The 14,908-nt window shown below is 40.8% G+C and overlaps 1 protein-coding gene and 3 non-coding genes across 6 annotated transcripts; 1 reads left to right on the top strand and 3 right to left on the bottom strand.

Annotated features, from left to right (window-relative positions):
• Positions 1-277: 277 nt before the first annotated feature.
• On the bottom strand, positions 278-9,028 carry LOC111263257 (uncharacterized). Of its 3 annotated transcripts, none has more exons than XR_015312227.1 (3): positions 1,994-9,010; positions 1,559-1,668; positions 278-1,268 (listed from the first exon to the last, which is right to left on the bottom strand). XR_015312227.1 is itself a non-coding variant. In XM_022838196.2 (3 exons), exons 1-3 carry the CDS (start codon positions 2,078-2,080, stop codon positions 1,183-1,185), a joined length of 387 nt encoding a protein of 128 aa, XP_022693931.2. In that variant the 5' UTR covers positions 2,081-9,011; the 3' UTR covers positions 278-1,182. The 3 variants fall into 3 exon arrangements, 1 of the variants encoding a protein (XP_022693931.2); XM_022838196.2 differs by having other exon boundaries at positions 278-1,372; positions 1,994-9,011; XR_015312226.1 differs by having other exon boundaries at positions 1,559-9,028.
• A 4,840-nt stretch (positions 9,029-13,868) lies between these two features.
• Positions 13,869-13,940, bottom strand: TRNAQ-CUG (transfer RNA glutamine (anticodon CUG)). Its single transcript has one exon. It is a non-coding gene; the product is annotated as a tRNA-Gln (tRNA).
• A 9-nt stretch (positions 13,941-13,949) lies between these two features.
• TRNAS-AGA (transfer RNA serine (anticodon AGA)) lies at positions 13,950-14,031 on the bottom strand. The gene has a single exon. It is a non-coding gene; the product is annotated as a tRNA-Ser (tRNA).
• A 398-nt stretch (positions 14,032-14,429) lies between these two features.
• TRNAF-GAA (transfer RNA phenylalanine (anticodon GAA)) lies at positions 14,430-14,502 on the top strand. Its single transcript has one exon. It is a non-coding gene; the product is annotated as a tRNA-Phe (tRNA).
• Positions 14,503-14,908: the final 406 nt, after the last annotated feature.

Here is a 14,908-nt window from a genome sequence, read left to right as displayed (position 1 = left end):
GATTCTCCGATTATATTATGCCCACTGTTTTACCATGTCTATTATTTTAGCATGAAATAATGGACAAGATTATATATATATATATATATATATATATATATAGGGCCTGCTAATGGGTCTCACTTTGGTTACAACCTTTTCAATGAGCGAAACAAGTCGACCTTACAAACTAAGCAAATAGATCTTTAACTTTCTACCAAAAAAAGGACACATCCAAGACGACGATTATAGTGTTAAGGCTGTAATTGAATGATAATATACGCTTTAGTGCTTGTTGAAGTTGTCATTGTTACTTAAGTCGAGAAAGTTAGGCCGAAATGAATTTATTACATGGGTTTATTCGCTGGTTTCGATCGCTTTTTGTTGTCGTTTCCGTAAAAATATTTGCTGTGCCCGTTAGCCACTTGCCTTAAGATCGCTTAATATCTCTTCACGGTCAGTGACGAGATAATAATACGTAATAGAACAATTAACATGTATTGCAAATGATTAACAGTAACTAACATTGATGCTGCCAAAAGGAATAGCAAATAAAAGCGACTAAAGACAAAAAGCTGCTGTGGTAGCGAGTGCGCGGACTATACGACCATAAACTGCGACAATAAATGTAAATGACCATTGGTATAAATATATGATTTGTAAAGGTATCGGACCCGGTAAGCCCGTCCAGTCTGGATACAGAACCATGCATTCAGACCCGATGCTTGTGTTACACGCGCCACGGACATATTTGAGAGTCAGTTTCATACAATTCTCTATTGCCTAGACCAAACGTTCAGCGTGTATACAAATTGTCAATTTAATGCCTGGAAGTGACAAATAAAAGGTCTGAGCGAGACCTTCTTCCCGTTGGCCGGGAATTTTAGACGAATCAAATAAAAAAAAGATCTGCAATGAATAGATCTTGCTTTTTTTTCTTTTCTTTTCGTAGAGTTTTAGGTATGTGCTGCTGGATTGTATGTATAAATATCGATTTGATTACTTTTTTTACTCCCTTTTTTTAAATTAGCTTTGTTCCCTTTTATTGTGGTTAACCACAGATCATTTATTCTTTATTAAGGTAATTTAACTCCCAGGCTATAGAAAAATACTATTTTCAAGATCTTCAGCTACCGACAGATACGACGTCGAACTGCGAGACGAACAGGCGATCATGTTACTGCGTCGCGATCCGCAGAGTGTTTACCCTGTGCATCTAATTTGCATTCTGTCAACGAAGTACGTAATTGCACGCTGCGTCGTTATGGGAACACGGATGAACAGACAGTCTCCGTTTCGTATCATAAAGAATCCAATGCATAAGGCACATACATGCAGTGCTGAGTTGGTTATAATATTCCATTTCGTAATAGTCTTGGCGAAACCATCGCTCCTTCAAATCCCGGCAACGTCCACCCAGATTTTTTGTCGTGAGGTAGTGCTTCGTTAACATTAATCACCATGCTAATACTAAGCTAACTATGCGGATAATCAATTAATTACTGCTATCGTGGTCTGCATATAGTATAGCTTTTTCGCTTACATTAGTTATTATGAAAACATCGTTATTTTGACTCACCTCGTATCCTCCTCATGGCCGGTCAAAGACAGTAGCCTATCACGCAGGTTGGCCCGTTGGCTATCAGCTTGACTCGCCATCGTTCCGTTCACAGAACAGCGGACAGACGCCTACCGGGATTCGAATCGAAAATGTCTACCATCATACGCACAAGTGTTCAAAAGGGTCGTTGCAATTCAGGCTCGCTATTCTTGTCAATTTTTCGTCCTCCTCTTAACGGCCTATCACTGTTCTTCGCATTCTCCGTTCTATCTATCTATCTATCTATTCGCTACGTAGTGCGTGTTTAACAGACATCTGAACGCTGGGCTGCCAAAGCAAGGGGCCTGCTCCGAGCAGAGACACGTAAAAAAAAGGAGAACAGCAAATGTTTAGAAAAGTTGTTGTTGTTGTTGTTGCAGTCCTATTCAACGAAACCTGTTACTGAATTCTTACCACTGCTGTCGGTATTGATCCTGTGACAGTGCCTGGCTTTTTCATTGATTTGACGCGGCCAGCCGAGAGCGTCACCTGACTGACCATGGTTATCTGGGTGATAAACAAGCGGGGAAGATAAATAAGCAGATGGCCTTCGCTTTAATAGTCAAATTGTAATAATAAATAAGGAAGTAGGGCGCTTCAAGATAGAATTTCGAATCGAGTTAGATATCAAGGCGTGGTTAACAAACTGGGATCTTACGCACCAGAAATATATCAGAGTAATTTCTCTGTATGTTTTGTGGCGATTGTAATGGATATCGTAATATGCGCTTTTAAAATCTACTATTATACATTATTATATTTTGTTATATAATACGAGAGGGAGGTTGCCCCGTTTAGAGATATTTTACTTCTTTGTTGGTGTATGGTCGTCCTTTTAGTCGGTCCAAAAAGTTCTAAGGGTTCGTCGGGGTAGAACGTACCAGAGTTGAAACAATTAGTATGACTTCTCTGCTACGACAAGAGTATACCAAAATAATTTAAGTGGATTATAAACTATAAGCTTAGCGATAGTTTGTTTGCTTCATGACTCTAAATTGTGCTCATCACGCGGTTTATCGCCGATCTGTGTTACGTAACGTCTCGACAATTTCAACATGACTGTTTACGGCTTAAATGCCGCGCGCTGTATGAGACGTTTCCACTTCTTTCCACATAAACAGAAAAATTTTCTGTGCACCTGTTTGAGACGATCTCTCGAGCTGATCTTCCAATATATTTCTACATTCGATAGATCGTTCTAACACCGACTAGTCCAGCAAATAGTGCCAACTCAGCGATAATGCTACAAGTTATAAAAAAAAAAAAACCGTTTTCTTTTAACCTTGTATCGTTAGAAAGCAACAGAAGCATAACGTACTCCGTTTTTCCTAAAATAGTTTGAAACCTGTAGGGCATGTGCGGCGTTAGTTTTGTATTTGAACCTTTTCTCGAATCCCATGTATTTTTTTTATTTTTTAGAATCATAAAATTAAGGCCATAAAACCGAAGCAACGGTTTTCAGTAATTAATTCTATATGCTATCTATCTATTCCTCAACCGTCATGCACTGAATGTTTGTGCTAGCGAAGCCAAGCGTTACGTCCACGATCCTACGTCATATTTTCAGCAAATAATTTCCGCAGTTTTATCATACGATAACAACAGCTAAACATTATTCGTTATTGTTTACAGTAATATTGGAATTGCTGGACGTGTAGCTGCTAGCTATTTATCTCATGAAAAATTTTCTAGTAGAACGAAAACGTGTTAGAAAAAGAAAATAAAAGTAAGAGCGAGCCAAAAAAAAAAAATGTCCCAGAATTGCTCTGCTCAAATTCAAAATTTAGATACGCATATTTCCTATCTGTATTGTTTCAAATGCCCAGCGCTGTAAACAATCATTCTGGTTTAGTTGACAGCGATCTTTGATTTACCTTTCGCATTCGTTCTTTCCAATGCACCTGGTGGCAATATCCAAGTAGCCTGTTATGCGTATATCATCATTTCATACGCACATACTGTCTAGCAGACAGACATAGTCAATAAAGGTTCTCCACCTTCTTGTTCTATTTGTATTGTAGTCGAATTGTAGGCTTTTATTAGCCACTAATAGCAGAACACAAAATCTTCTAAAAAAAAAAAAAAAAAAAAAAAAAAAAAAAGAAGAAAAACTGTTAGAGGATTACGAGGAATTGTTCACATCGCGGTTTATTCGAACAGCACAGGGAAGCAGATAGGTTGATCGTATCTAGCCCATTGTGTTCTTTCTTAGTAATGCAGAGGTGATGGGCAATTATTTGCCTCTCTACATGGTCCTACCTTGAACCAGCCTCCTCCGAACACGAACGCCTGACTCACGCGTAGTTACACGCATCATTGATCATTACCTCTGAACGCGGTTCCATGATGTGGCACGTATAGTCGAGTACGTCAGATCGTTTAATATTTTATTCGAAACCGGCGTTTCTATGAGACTGAACATAGCTAGTTGACACTTGTTTTGCGCAGCACCCTTGTAAAAGCGAGTCCTGTTATACACCCACAACACGCTCGGCGTATTAACAATTATGGTCAGAGCCATTCTCAATATTGTTGAAAGCCTTTGGTGTTGCCTGTCGCTGCTCAGTTTCATAGCTAACTTCGAAGAGTGCTTGCTTTTATAAATAACTAGATATTCATTATAGCTGAAACTTTATGGTGATGCTGCGCATGAATATTGCTAATTAAACATTTTTTCTATACCATATATACACAGAATGTAGCCTATCAGCGCGCAGGCAATGGACGCCTAGCGGGGGGTGCACATGCATTGAGAGGTTTCTGGTCGATGTGGTAAAATAGTGGCCTCGTAGAGATGGTACCGTCAATTCGATCTAAGTAGAGGTTCTTAAGAAGTGCTAAGAACTACCTGGCCAATTTGAATGATCTTTTGCCTTTCTAATTAGTTTTAAAGAATACGAAGCGATTATTATTCTTATTAATATACTGTGGGTTAAGCATGTCCACATTTTGTTTCCTCATTGGGCACCCGTATCCTTTGTATAATCAACACGGTATTACTACAGGGTATTTCATTTGTTAGCGAAACCTGCTCTACACGTAAGCTATAACAAGAACAAAGCGAACGGCAAAGTGACTATCTATTGATTAGTATTTTACCTACTTTCTACTAATTGTTTACCCACATCTATATATTTCATGTTCAAATAATCGTAACGCATGCGCCGTCTCCCCATAACCACTCCTTACGCGTCACAAAAATTGGACGTATCACATCTTCAATAACGAATAACATCCTAGCTACGCGTTTCTCTAGTTATTTCTAAACACGCGCACTCTTACTTTCTACTTCTCATTGTTTCGTCCCTTTCTTACCGCCCTATCGAATATTACCGTTGCAACGGAAAACCACACATATGCCTACTAATCTGACCAGCAGGTATTCTCTATCCTAATCGCTGCCGGCGCTATTATTCTAAAGAGGTAGCATCAGAAGGTATTTTGGCTGCAGTTGACCTCCGGGCTCTCCTACTGCTGCTGCAACAGGCGCTCTTGTTTTTACTGTTGTCCTACTCCCAACATCCGTTATGTTACCGTCGCAAACCTGTATGACGAGGCAGGACTACGAGCTTCGGCGGTGCCCCTCCAGCCAGTCTAACGGATTTTCTGCGCACACGTACATGTCTAGCCAGCGATCGACAGAGAAGCAAGCACTAGTGACTACCTACCTCATAGGCAGTAACCATGTCTCTCCGACCCTCTATGGCTATCAATGTTAGACCCCTAGACGCGTCTATGCCAGGCCATACAATACCGACATCTCTAAGTTTCCCAGACTACATACGTTGCTGCGGGCTAGTAGTTGATTGACCCATTGGGATAGACGTGGCTGGGGCAGACAATACAGAACAGAAGAAATCGGCAGGTAGCAAGCCAGTTATGCTTCTCGACTACTTTGCGCTTTGGTATTAACTAGCCAGCCGTCCCGTAAAATCGTTGAATCGTTTCCGTAAGAGTTATATTTTCATTGTTTTAGCTGACGGTGAGGGCAGCACTAGCTGCCGCTGCTGCTTCTCCATTCAGCGAGAGATAATAACACTCGTGCTTATCGATGTCTAGCGCGGCTGCGTTAAGTGCTCGTGTATATGTTTGTGCGTGGCTGTTTCAGGTTGTCAGCGCGCTGACATCTCGACAATGGGAATCATAGGGAGAAAGCAAGAGGGAGCACGGAAATTGATGATAAGGACAGCTCTAAAGCACTGGCTGTGCTTGAGACAGCGCCGAGGTCCAGTGTGGACACGCGCTAGTTTAACATTACTCAAATCCATGTAAAGCAGATTGGCTAGACACTGTTCTCTGTAGGTAGATCTGAAAGGCTATCACTGGTTAACGGTACGGGCACAAGCGAAGTATATCGTGCCAATATACCATGGATAGATGCTACGCTCACCCAAACAATTAAGCTAAAAATGTTAATTATCGTTTGGCGGTTCTATAAGGCCGATCTGTTCTGATCGGTGCATGATAACGTAAGCTGGCTGGCAATCCTTTACAGAGGTAGCTATCGTGTATGTCCATCAATGTAATCAGGTCCTGACTAAAAATGAAACCTGTGTGTGAACGCGAAACTGCACTACTTGTCCTAGCCGTGAGCGTCTCTTAATTTCGACTGCTTTCTTACTATAAACAGTGTAATACAACTGTCAGGCCTTGTGAGTCACCCTGTATGTGTAGCTGACACTGGACTAGTACAACGCCTGATGGCGTCATCTTGTAGGTAGTTAAGCAGATGCGGTTTACCTACCTTAAAATGGTCGAACGTCACATAACCGTCTATACCTTTTTATCTATCTCTTTTTCTCGAACTCATTGCGTTTACTGTTTTAACGGCCAACGGAAAGTCGTTGGACTCCCACGTAGACACACGCCCAGCGATTGCATAGCGGAGCGCCCTCTAGAAGCACATACATATGGACGGTACGCCTGATAACGCAGATTTGGTATTTAACCGACCAATACACAGAATAGTTCTTGCAGAATTTCTGTCTTAATGATCTTTCTTGTTATTATGTTCCCTTCTGTCAGGTAACGTTTATTTAACCAAAGCAAGAACCAATTACATAGACTTGTAACAACTTAACGCTTGCAAGTATTAAATTGGGTCTAATCTTTGAGCTACACGTAACAATTATGTTTTAAATAATCCATAGAAAAGAAACCCTGAAGCACTATTATATGTGCCAATACGCCTTCAACAATAAAGTACAGTTAACTAACCAACAAACATGCTCTATAAGTGATTGATCTTCGACAATCTGATGGCATCTGCGGAAACTGCGCGTCCGATTTTGCAGCAAGGCCACAAATGACTGGACCGTAGTCATCCAACACTTCTTATAGACATACTTAATTTGACACTATGAGAATTTGCCCTATCCGTCAGCACTTTATTTAGCCTCTCTTAAGCTCTCGATGTGTGTTCCTGCAACACAGATTAGATCTATCACCGAGATGTAGGGTTACACCTACGGAAATGGACACACCGAATATGTTGGCACGATTCGCCAAAGCTGAACTCATTGATTGCTTCTGCCCAGAAGCGGCAATTTAAGCAAGTGCGGATAAGTCCTGGCTTTTATTTTGTAAGTACCTTATAAAAAACTAATGGTTGAATTAACAAAACCTATAGCCCAGCGCAAGTGTTAATCGTTACACAATATCTCATCAGCTAGCGTTTCGCAGCTGTTCCCATCCCGATTGTAGCCCTTTTTAAATCACATCATATCTATAAATATATTGTTGGCACTATAAAAACATCTAACTTCTCTTAAAAATGATATCGTGATTCATTTAAAGATAGTACAGTATCTCATGTCACCCAGAGTGTTCGAGGCCGTTCAAGCATCAAATGACAGAACATCAATCGTTTGTTCGACGATAGCAAAACAAATCACTTCGTATAACAGACAAGTGTTCCAATAACCGACCTTTGTTATAATTTACGTGTAACTCTCTCACGTTATTTCAACATAAAAACGATATGATAACGTGAAATTTTAGATAACAATGAGTTGGAAAATATGACGGTTTGAATGCAGATCCTGAACACAGGCATATTCCAGCTTATCGGATGGCAGCTGAGTAAGATGACAAGTCAAATCATCACAACGCGGAACACATTCACAATACAAATAGCAGCCAAAAAAAGTAACCATCTCGTGGATTTGGTTTGTATTTTGGTACGCAATAAGAAGAACATTGCTCATATGTAAGTCAGACCACCATCTTGGTATCGACGCTACTTTTATAAACCAATATGCGAAATAAAAGGACTATGTTCATTCTATCTAGTTAACGAGGTCTTTTTTTGCGATTAATATTTTCAATAAAATAGTTGATTTTGTCGTTGTTAAGTTGACATCCGTAATATGTTAGTAAGAACTTCCCGAACTGCTAACGATCTTATCAACCGATATGAAATGTTATGTTGGCAAAGGTAAACATCTTCATTGGACCTGACCTTCATAGCTAGTGAGTGCCGCTGACAACTTTTCTTTAGCATCAAGCCATAGAACCCAAAAATAACTAAATTTTATGTGGACACGAAGATCTCAGTTAAGAACTGTTGACGGAATTACTGAGATAATAATGTAATTAACGTTCCTTCTACTTTTTATAATGATCCAATTTTTTACTACACCGTTTGTATAATCAAAACAGAGGCATCAATAAGCTATGCTAATTTCAACGGTGTGCTGACCTACCATAGATAATCCGCTTCGAAACTTCGAGGTTCCATTACCCCATCTATTTCAGCCACTTGTCTGATCTCATCGAACGTTCATTGTGTCAGCACGGAAAACACAGAGCAGTGGGACTTCCTTCGCGACTGCTAGAATCCTCCCTGTAGGTAAAGTTTTCCGGTTTTTCGCGTTACCAGAGCCATAGAATGCGTTGGTCCTGATGAAATTTTTCGTCTGTGCTGCCGCCGAAGGACAACAGTTGATGCAGCGCCACCGGCCATGTTGCTGTGATTTGCGCTTAACACATTGCTCTTCAGTGTTGTCAGATGTGAAGAGCAGACCCATACAGCTATCGCTAAGCAAGTCATCTTAGCCCAAAAGAGCCAGATTTGCTCCAACTGCGATGCACCAACTTCAATTTGTAACCGTCTGCAACATTGTCGTATGTTACAATTTTGCCTTTTGTCGGTCCTTCGATGTGACATGACCTGTCAGCGGTCATCGTCGGGCTACAGCGTTCCCTGCACGTCAAAAAGAGAGATGCGGAGCGCAGTCAGCGTTTTTGCTCGAGCGTGTTTTATATCGGCGGCGCTAAAAACGAATACCGTTATGATGGTTCAACCTAGACGCGAGGCTTTGTCGCGATGGGTTCGTACGTCCACTGGAACATGCATTTCTAGCCGAACGTCTTTAGAAAACAATACAGCGTCGGCCTGTCTGGATGTCGTCTGGAGATCACTGTCAATAAGGCTGACCGGGAATTCAGTAATCTAGAAGGACTATTTGAAATAATAGCTCATAGTTACACTCGGATAGAGTTGCTAGCTCATGGCTGTTGGTCGAATACGGGAGCAATCGGTAACTTAAGGCGCAGTAACGGCTATGTGTTGTATTGAATCGAACAACTTATTTCTTTTTAGAGATGAAGAAGTGCACAAAAACAACTGATTGAACATATCTAATTATCTATTCTTACGCGTCTCACAAGAGATCCCAAGCCGGGTTATGCTCGTGCTCATACCTCTTTTTCAGCTATTAGGAGCTGATAAATTAAATTTCTTAAATGAGAATATATACTCGTCTACCTATTCGACCTAGAGTCGAACAAAGTGATTACGAAAGTTTTTTTTTTCTGCACTTGGTCCAAAAGTATAATAATCGGCCACTCTGACTAATCTTGCTCTATAGTACAAAAAGTAATTTAAGTTTTTTAAATTACTATCGGCCAGGATATCGGAGGTGTGTACCACATGCTGTGTGAACGCAATACGACCAACTACATAAATTAATCAACAAATATATATATATATATATATATATATATATATATATATAATGTATGTGTAATATCCAACTCCTCATCATAGTCTGCTACATGTCTATGGGGACCCATTTACCTTAGTTTAAATTTGCTAGTTAAACATGCTCGAAATGCATAGACTATCAGCAAAAACCGTTACTCAAGTAGGCTCTGGTTCGTTGTGCTTCATTAGCAAAGCCCAATGCCAAACGCAGATAATATAGTCTGTAAAGCAACGTTTTCTAAGCATAACAATGTGTTTTATGCTATCTTATTTTATATCTCGTCGTCACACATGTCATCGTGGACGTCGAGGTACGCTCTTGTCTAATGAGTATTTAACATCGTGTAGATTGGACGTGGATGTGACAGCGTGAACGACGGCGGTGCTGTTGAACACTTGGCTCGAGCCTCAAATGAGGCCGCATCGTCACAGATGTTTGCCGGTTAAACACAGGACATGATAGTAACGAAGTGTTTGGCGACCTACGCTTGCGTTCGACTGCATAGCTATGTACGGGTATGTGAAAAGGCGTAGTCTCATCACATACCTATGGATAGACCGGGTTTAGTGGATATTTGTCAAAACATTTAATGGTTGCCTACTCGAGGCAATCTGTGTGGGGTAATGCCCAGCGTTTGGGGTCGTTTGTTGACAAGGTAGTTACGCGGTATCTGTAAAGGTCGATTCTCTATATTTAATAGAAATAGCAGCTGTGCTAGTACTCAGACTATTTCATCAAAGAATCTAAGCATTTAGTTCCACATAAATCGCTCAACGTTTGCAGCATGCAATTGGACTGGCTGCACTTCGTAACCCCGTAAGCTTTCCATGCCACTCCGACAAAATAAGTCATTCCTTCTTTTTCCTAAAAGCGCCTGCTGTCTACTCGATATGTGTACGCCACCAGACGCTTAATCTGTATTTAGTCGTAATCCTGCTCATCGCTCAGCTTTGTGGTGTCTCTGAAACCGTTACACTCATGAGGCTAGATGACTGATGAAACCAGCTGTTTCTAATTCCGGCCTTTGATAAAGCCAAACGTTAGGTTTCCGTTGAACTTTCAAACCTTACAGACAAAGTAAATTGGAATAGAGACAATGTCATACTTTTTATGTCTGTGCATGCCTGTATATTAGGACTGGATGATTCTATATGAAGTAATGTAAAAACAAGGTTTGCCTCTGTGTGCTCTTACTCAGACCTGTTTAATGTTAAAACATCAATAACGCAGTAATGGTAGCAACCGGAATAAAAATAGATTTCTAGTCGCTCACGAATATGAAGTGTAGATATATAATTATTGAAAATTCGCTCGACTGCTACACGTTTGGCAAGTAACTGAACTGTAAACCGGAGTAAGCAAATAATAAGATCAGGATGGTACGTCACGTGTTACAAAGTGATAGGAAGTATCGAACCCATGTTTCGAATGTGCGGACGTTACCAACTGGCTAAACAGTTGCCTTTATAGAAGCTCCGATTAGTCCTATCACCACGAGTCAAGGATCAGCAAACATTAAGCGGCTGGCTTTGACATTACGATCGCAGTCCCGGACACAAAAGTCGGAACATTTCTTTTTTTAGCCATGTTAAGCAACGATGTAGTATTTCTTACCGTTACATATTATAGTTAACAATAACTAAATATCGAATAAACGGAGGCCAGGGAGATTCCGCTGAGAGAGTCGTTTGAAATTTCGTTGTTAATCTAGCCCCTTTTGGAGACTGTCTGAAATTCCCGTTATGTAATTTTGTGACGAATCTCAGGGAAATCTTATAGTTATATATATAATAGTTAAATTTCAGCTTCATACTCTACCAACGAAAGTGGTATCAAACAGTTTCGTTAATTTTTTTCTTACAACATGGGTAGATATTTGAACTAAACGTATGATGTTTTTCCAAAAGTCGCGAGAGCCCCACGCCAGTTTTAACGAAGACAAGATTGCATATCTTATTTGATCTTCTTCACATCACGATTGTGTTGCACCTTATATGGTAACGCTCTGTAGGCGATAGGGCTGTATCTGATTTCTATGAAGTCCGTTGTGGCATCAATGACCGCTGCCAGAGCAAACGATTCCTTCCTGCTACGTATGCAAACGTTTTTTACGTGATGCAGGCCTTCGCCATCGCGTTCGCATCAGTTAACGGCAAGCGTTGCGCGCGGCTTCCCCCTTTCCGATCAGGCAAATCTAACCAAACGCCAAATCGAGAACCCGAGCATCGACGTTCACCAGTGACATCTGCACTTGATTATTAACGAAGCTAAAGGCAGCCGCTTCTCCTGGCTCTGTGTGCGTCTTCTGGAATATCAGGCCGCTTCGGTCCGCAACAAAGGAAAGGGTAGTTGAACTGTCGTTTGCATACGTTACCTGACGGAACGTTGAGGTAGGCATCTGCGAAATTATAGTATGGCGGTATTACCGCGTCTCTACAGCTACTATTCATTTGACGGCGGCATAAACTAGCGAGTAGGCGAAAATCAATTGCTATAGACGGTGAGCGGCTGGCTACGATTTGCTAGTTGTCCATTGGATCGTTGGTAACCACGGTCGCTGTTGATGTTGGTTTAGACGCAACGGTTTTCCAGCCCGGAGTTATCCATCGTTGTGGACCGTTGCATAGAAAACTGTTCTAGACGATCCTCCACGGTAGTTATAGATACCCGACGAGGAGGTACCAAGAAAGTTCGTTGGGACAGGATGAAACGGAACGGACGAATAACGGCTAAAAAACATAATGAAAAAAGATCGTGTCGTTTACCTATGGAGAATTAGTGAAGTTCCCGCACAGGATGCCCAATAACTTTTCTCGAATTATTTAGCTGGCGGGAATTTATCCTGTGCTGTTCATAGGTACAATTTGACCGATAGCAACTGAAATAGATACGCTTGATTAGGATATGATATCGCGGTTCTGTGGGTAGTGCTGCTACGAAACTTCGACCAGTCAGTCGAGTCAAGCTAGTTTTAGCAGCACGCCTAGTCTGCACTTTTATACACAATGAAAAGCAAGAGCCTCTTGTCAGCTTGGGACTTCTTGATTTTAAGGTCGCCAGTCACAGTTCGACCTCGAAAACAGACCAGAGCAGTAGTACGACCGCTTGTCATTGCAGCGCACCAAATTCGACGCTGCGTATTAGCAATCAATGAGAATTCTCTGATTGCGGGTTACGCTAACATTCGAGTATAATATATTGAATCACCTATAAAAATAATAGTGAGCTCGACAGATGCCAAATGATTCATGCTGTATGTAGCTTAATTAGTCCGGGTGAAATTTTGCCTGAGGTTTAGGAACAATAACGTGCTTTCGAGATGGTATCCTTTTTTTAGACCGTTAATGCGTTAATTCGGTTACCTGGAGGAAGTCTCACTTTTACCCACAAAATTATTAAAGCAAGCTCTTGAACAAGTGCTGTCGAATTACCTTTCGAATGTACCATTTCCTTATTTTTGCATCGAGTTCACCTAAACAACTCTGTAGTAGTAAGACTCTTGTTTCCTTGTTGTGATCGGCGCTAATTTTAAATATCGCCAAATCTAAAAATATCTTCACTCTTTACTCCACTCCTTCGTCATACGTCGATATACATCAAAGAAAGCCACCAGACTTATTCACTGTTATAATATAAATAGAACGTTTCATTGAATGAACCAATGTAACAATACCTACCGTGTTCTTTATTAAAGGGAAGCTAATTGTCAAGGAGATTTTATGGGTTTCTATTTATTTTGATCATGCAAGGCGGCTAGGGAAAGTGATGCTCGTTTGTGGTAGGTTTTGTACTCTTCTGGACAACCTAAAGATTAGACATAACCTTTGATCGACTTTCAGGCTACTCCTGGTTATCGGACTTTGAGCTTTTAACAATGTCACGAACTAAACGAGACCTGTTACATGTAGTCTGTACGATCTATAGCGAATTCCGAGCATGGTGCAGTAAGTGAAAGTTAAATAAATAGATAAGAAGGTAACTCCGCTCATGTGCTGCTATCAAAAATAGAAATATAATAAAACTTTACTTATTGAACCCAATTTAATTTATATACGTTTGTCGGTAATAGTGTAAACACTTTATATATATGAAGCCGAAAAATGACCCTAGTTAGAATCTAGCTTTTACGTTATAGGCAAAAGAAGAGTCAGCCGCCATGAGTAACTGATGCCGGAGACGTGCGTTTTGCATACAACTGTTTCTATTCATCAGCAATGAGCAATAAGCGAGCACAATGACAATATCCTATTGCCTAGTAGTTTTAGAGGGTACACACATTATCATACAGAAGCGCTATAAAAAGGTTCCACCGAGATTTGAACTCGGATCGCTGGATTCAGAGTCCAGAGTGCTAACCATTACACCATGGAACCGAAGAATATCGCAGTCGACAGGATTCGAACCTGTGCGGGGAAACCCCAACAGATTTCTAGTCTGTCGCCTTAACCGCTCGGCCACGTCTGCACGGTAAGCGCACGTTTTTTGCTTGATTTCGAAGGGTTGGTACACACTACAAGTGGTCGCATTTAGAGCCCTCGAGACAGGATTCAATGTAAATGTGATAGAGCTATTTCGAAGAATCTAACACGAAACTTACCAACGAATCCTGCATGCCTATACCGACCGTATTTGTTCAATATGACTGATTCCTAAAAATTATTATTTTTTTTATAACTAAACGTAGATTCTAAATAGGGGCGTCCGATTGGGGTTTGGTGACGTTTAAGTATACGGACTTCCGAAAAAAAAAAAACTTCTAGACTCTTACAGTGACAACTAGTGGCAAGTTTAGTGTTGAAGAAGCAAGTTAATGACATTCGTTACTATACCAGGTCGGCTTCGTACGCGGCGTAAACTGTGTAGCCGAAATAGCTCAGTTGGGAGAGCGTTAGACTGAAGATCTAAAGGTCCCTGGTTCGATCCCGGGTTTCGGCACGGTCTATTTCGTATTGTTACTCGTTGTTTTCCACGGTCCTCCCCTGATCCAAACTTTTCGATCTATTGTGTTGTCAGAGATTAAGGAAGCTCGCATACACATTTGAATACATTTGGCTCACTAATTTCCATGTGGATTAATGGATTTGCTCATTAACCCATCAGTTCAGCGGATTCGGTTGCTAACAGCTCGCGCCAGGTGCATACGAATCTTGGGCGCCCGCTTTGACTCATAGTCACGATATCAACGTTAGATTAATGGGTGTTTTTTTTTTGCTTACAAAATGACTAATCCGTTAAGTCGCTGTTAAGGACAGTATCATCGCCTGAATAGTGTGTCCTTTGTAAAATTACACACATATATATACATATAAACGGAACCTATAAAAAACGATAACTACGATTA

The sequence above is a fragment of the Varroa jacobsoni genome, unplaced genomic scaffold (assembly GCF_002532875.2).
Source record: "Varroa jacobsoni isolate VJ856 unplaced genomic scaffold, vjacob_1.0 scaffold_751, whole genome shotgun sequence".
In the NCBI taxonomy this organism is placed as follows: Eukaryota; Metazoa; Arthropoda; class Arachnida; order Mesostigmata; family Varroidae; genus Varroa; species Varroa jacobsoni.
Note: the sequence above shows the minus strand (reverse complement) of the source record. Positions and strands in the feature narration are given on the sequence as shown.

Excerpts from the sequence above, each read along its gene's own strand:
- LOC111263257 (XM_022838196.2), bottom strand. The coding sequence starts at position 2,080 with ATGGTCAGTCAGGTGACGCTCTCGGCTGGCCGCGTCAAATCAATGAAA. Across the intron at positions 1,669-1,993 it reads GATCAATACCGACAGCAGTG|GCGTCTGTCCGCTGTTCTGT; the intron begins GTAAGAATTCAG and ends GAATCCCGGTAG. Across the intron at positions 1,373-1,558 it reads GGCCATGAGGAGGATACGAG|GAGCGATGGTTTCGCCAAGA; the intron begins GTGAGTCAAAAT and ends CGGGATTTGAAG.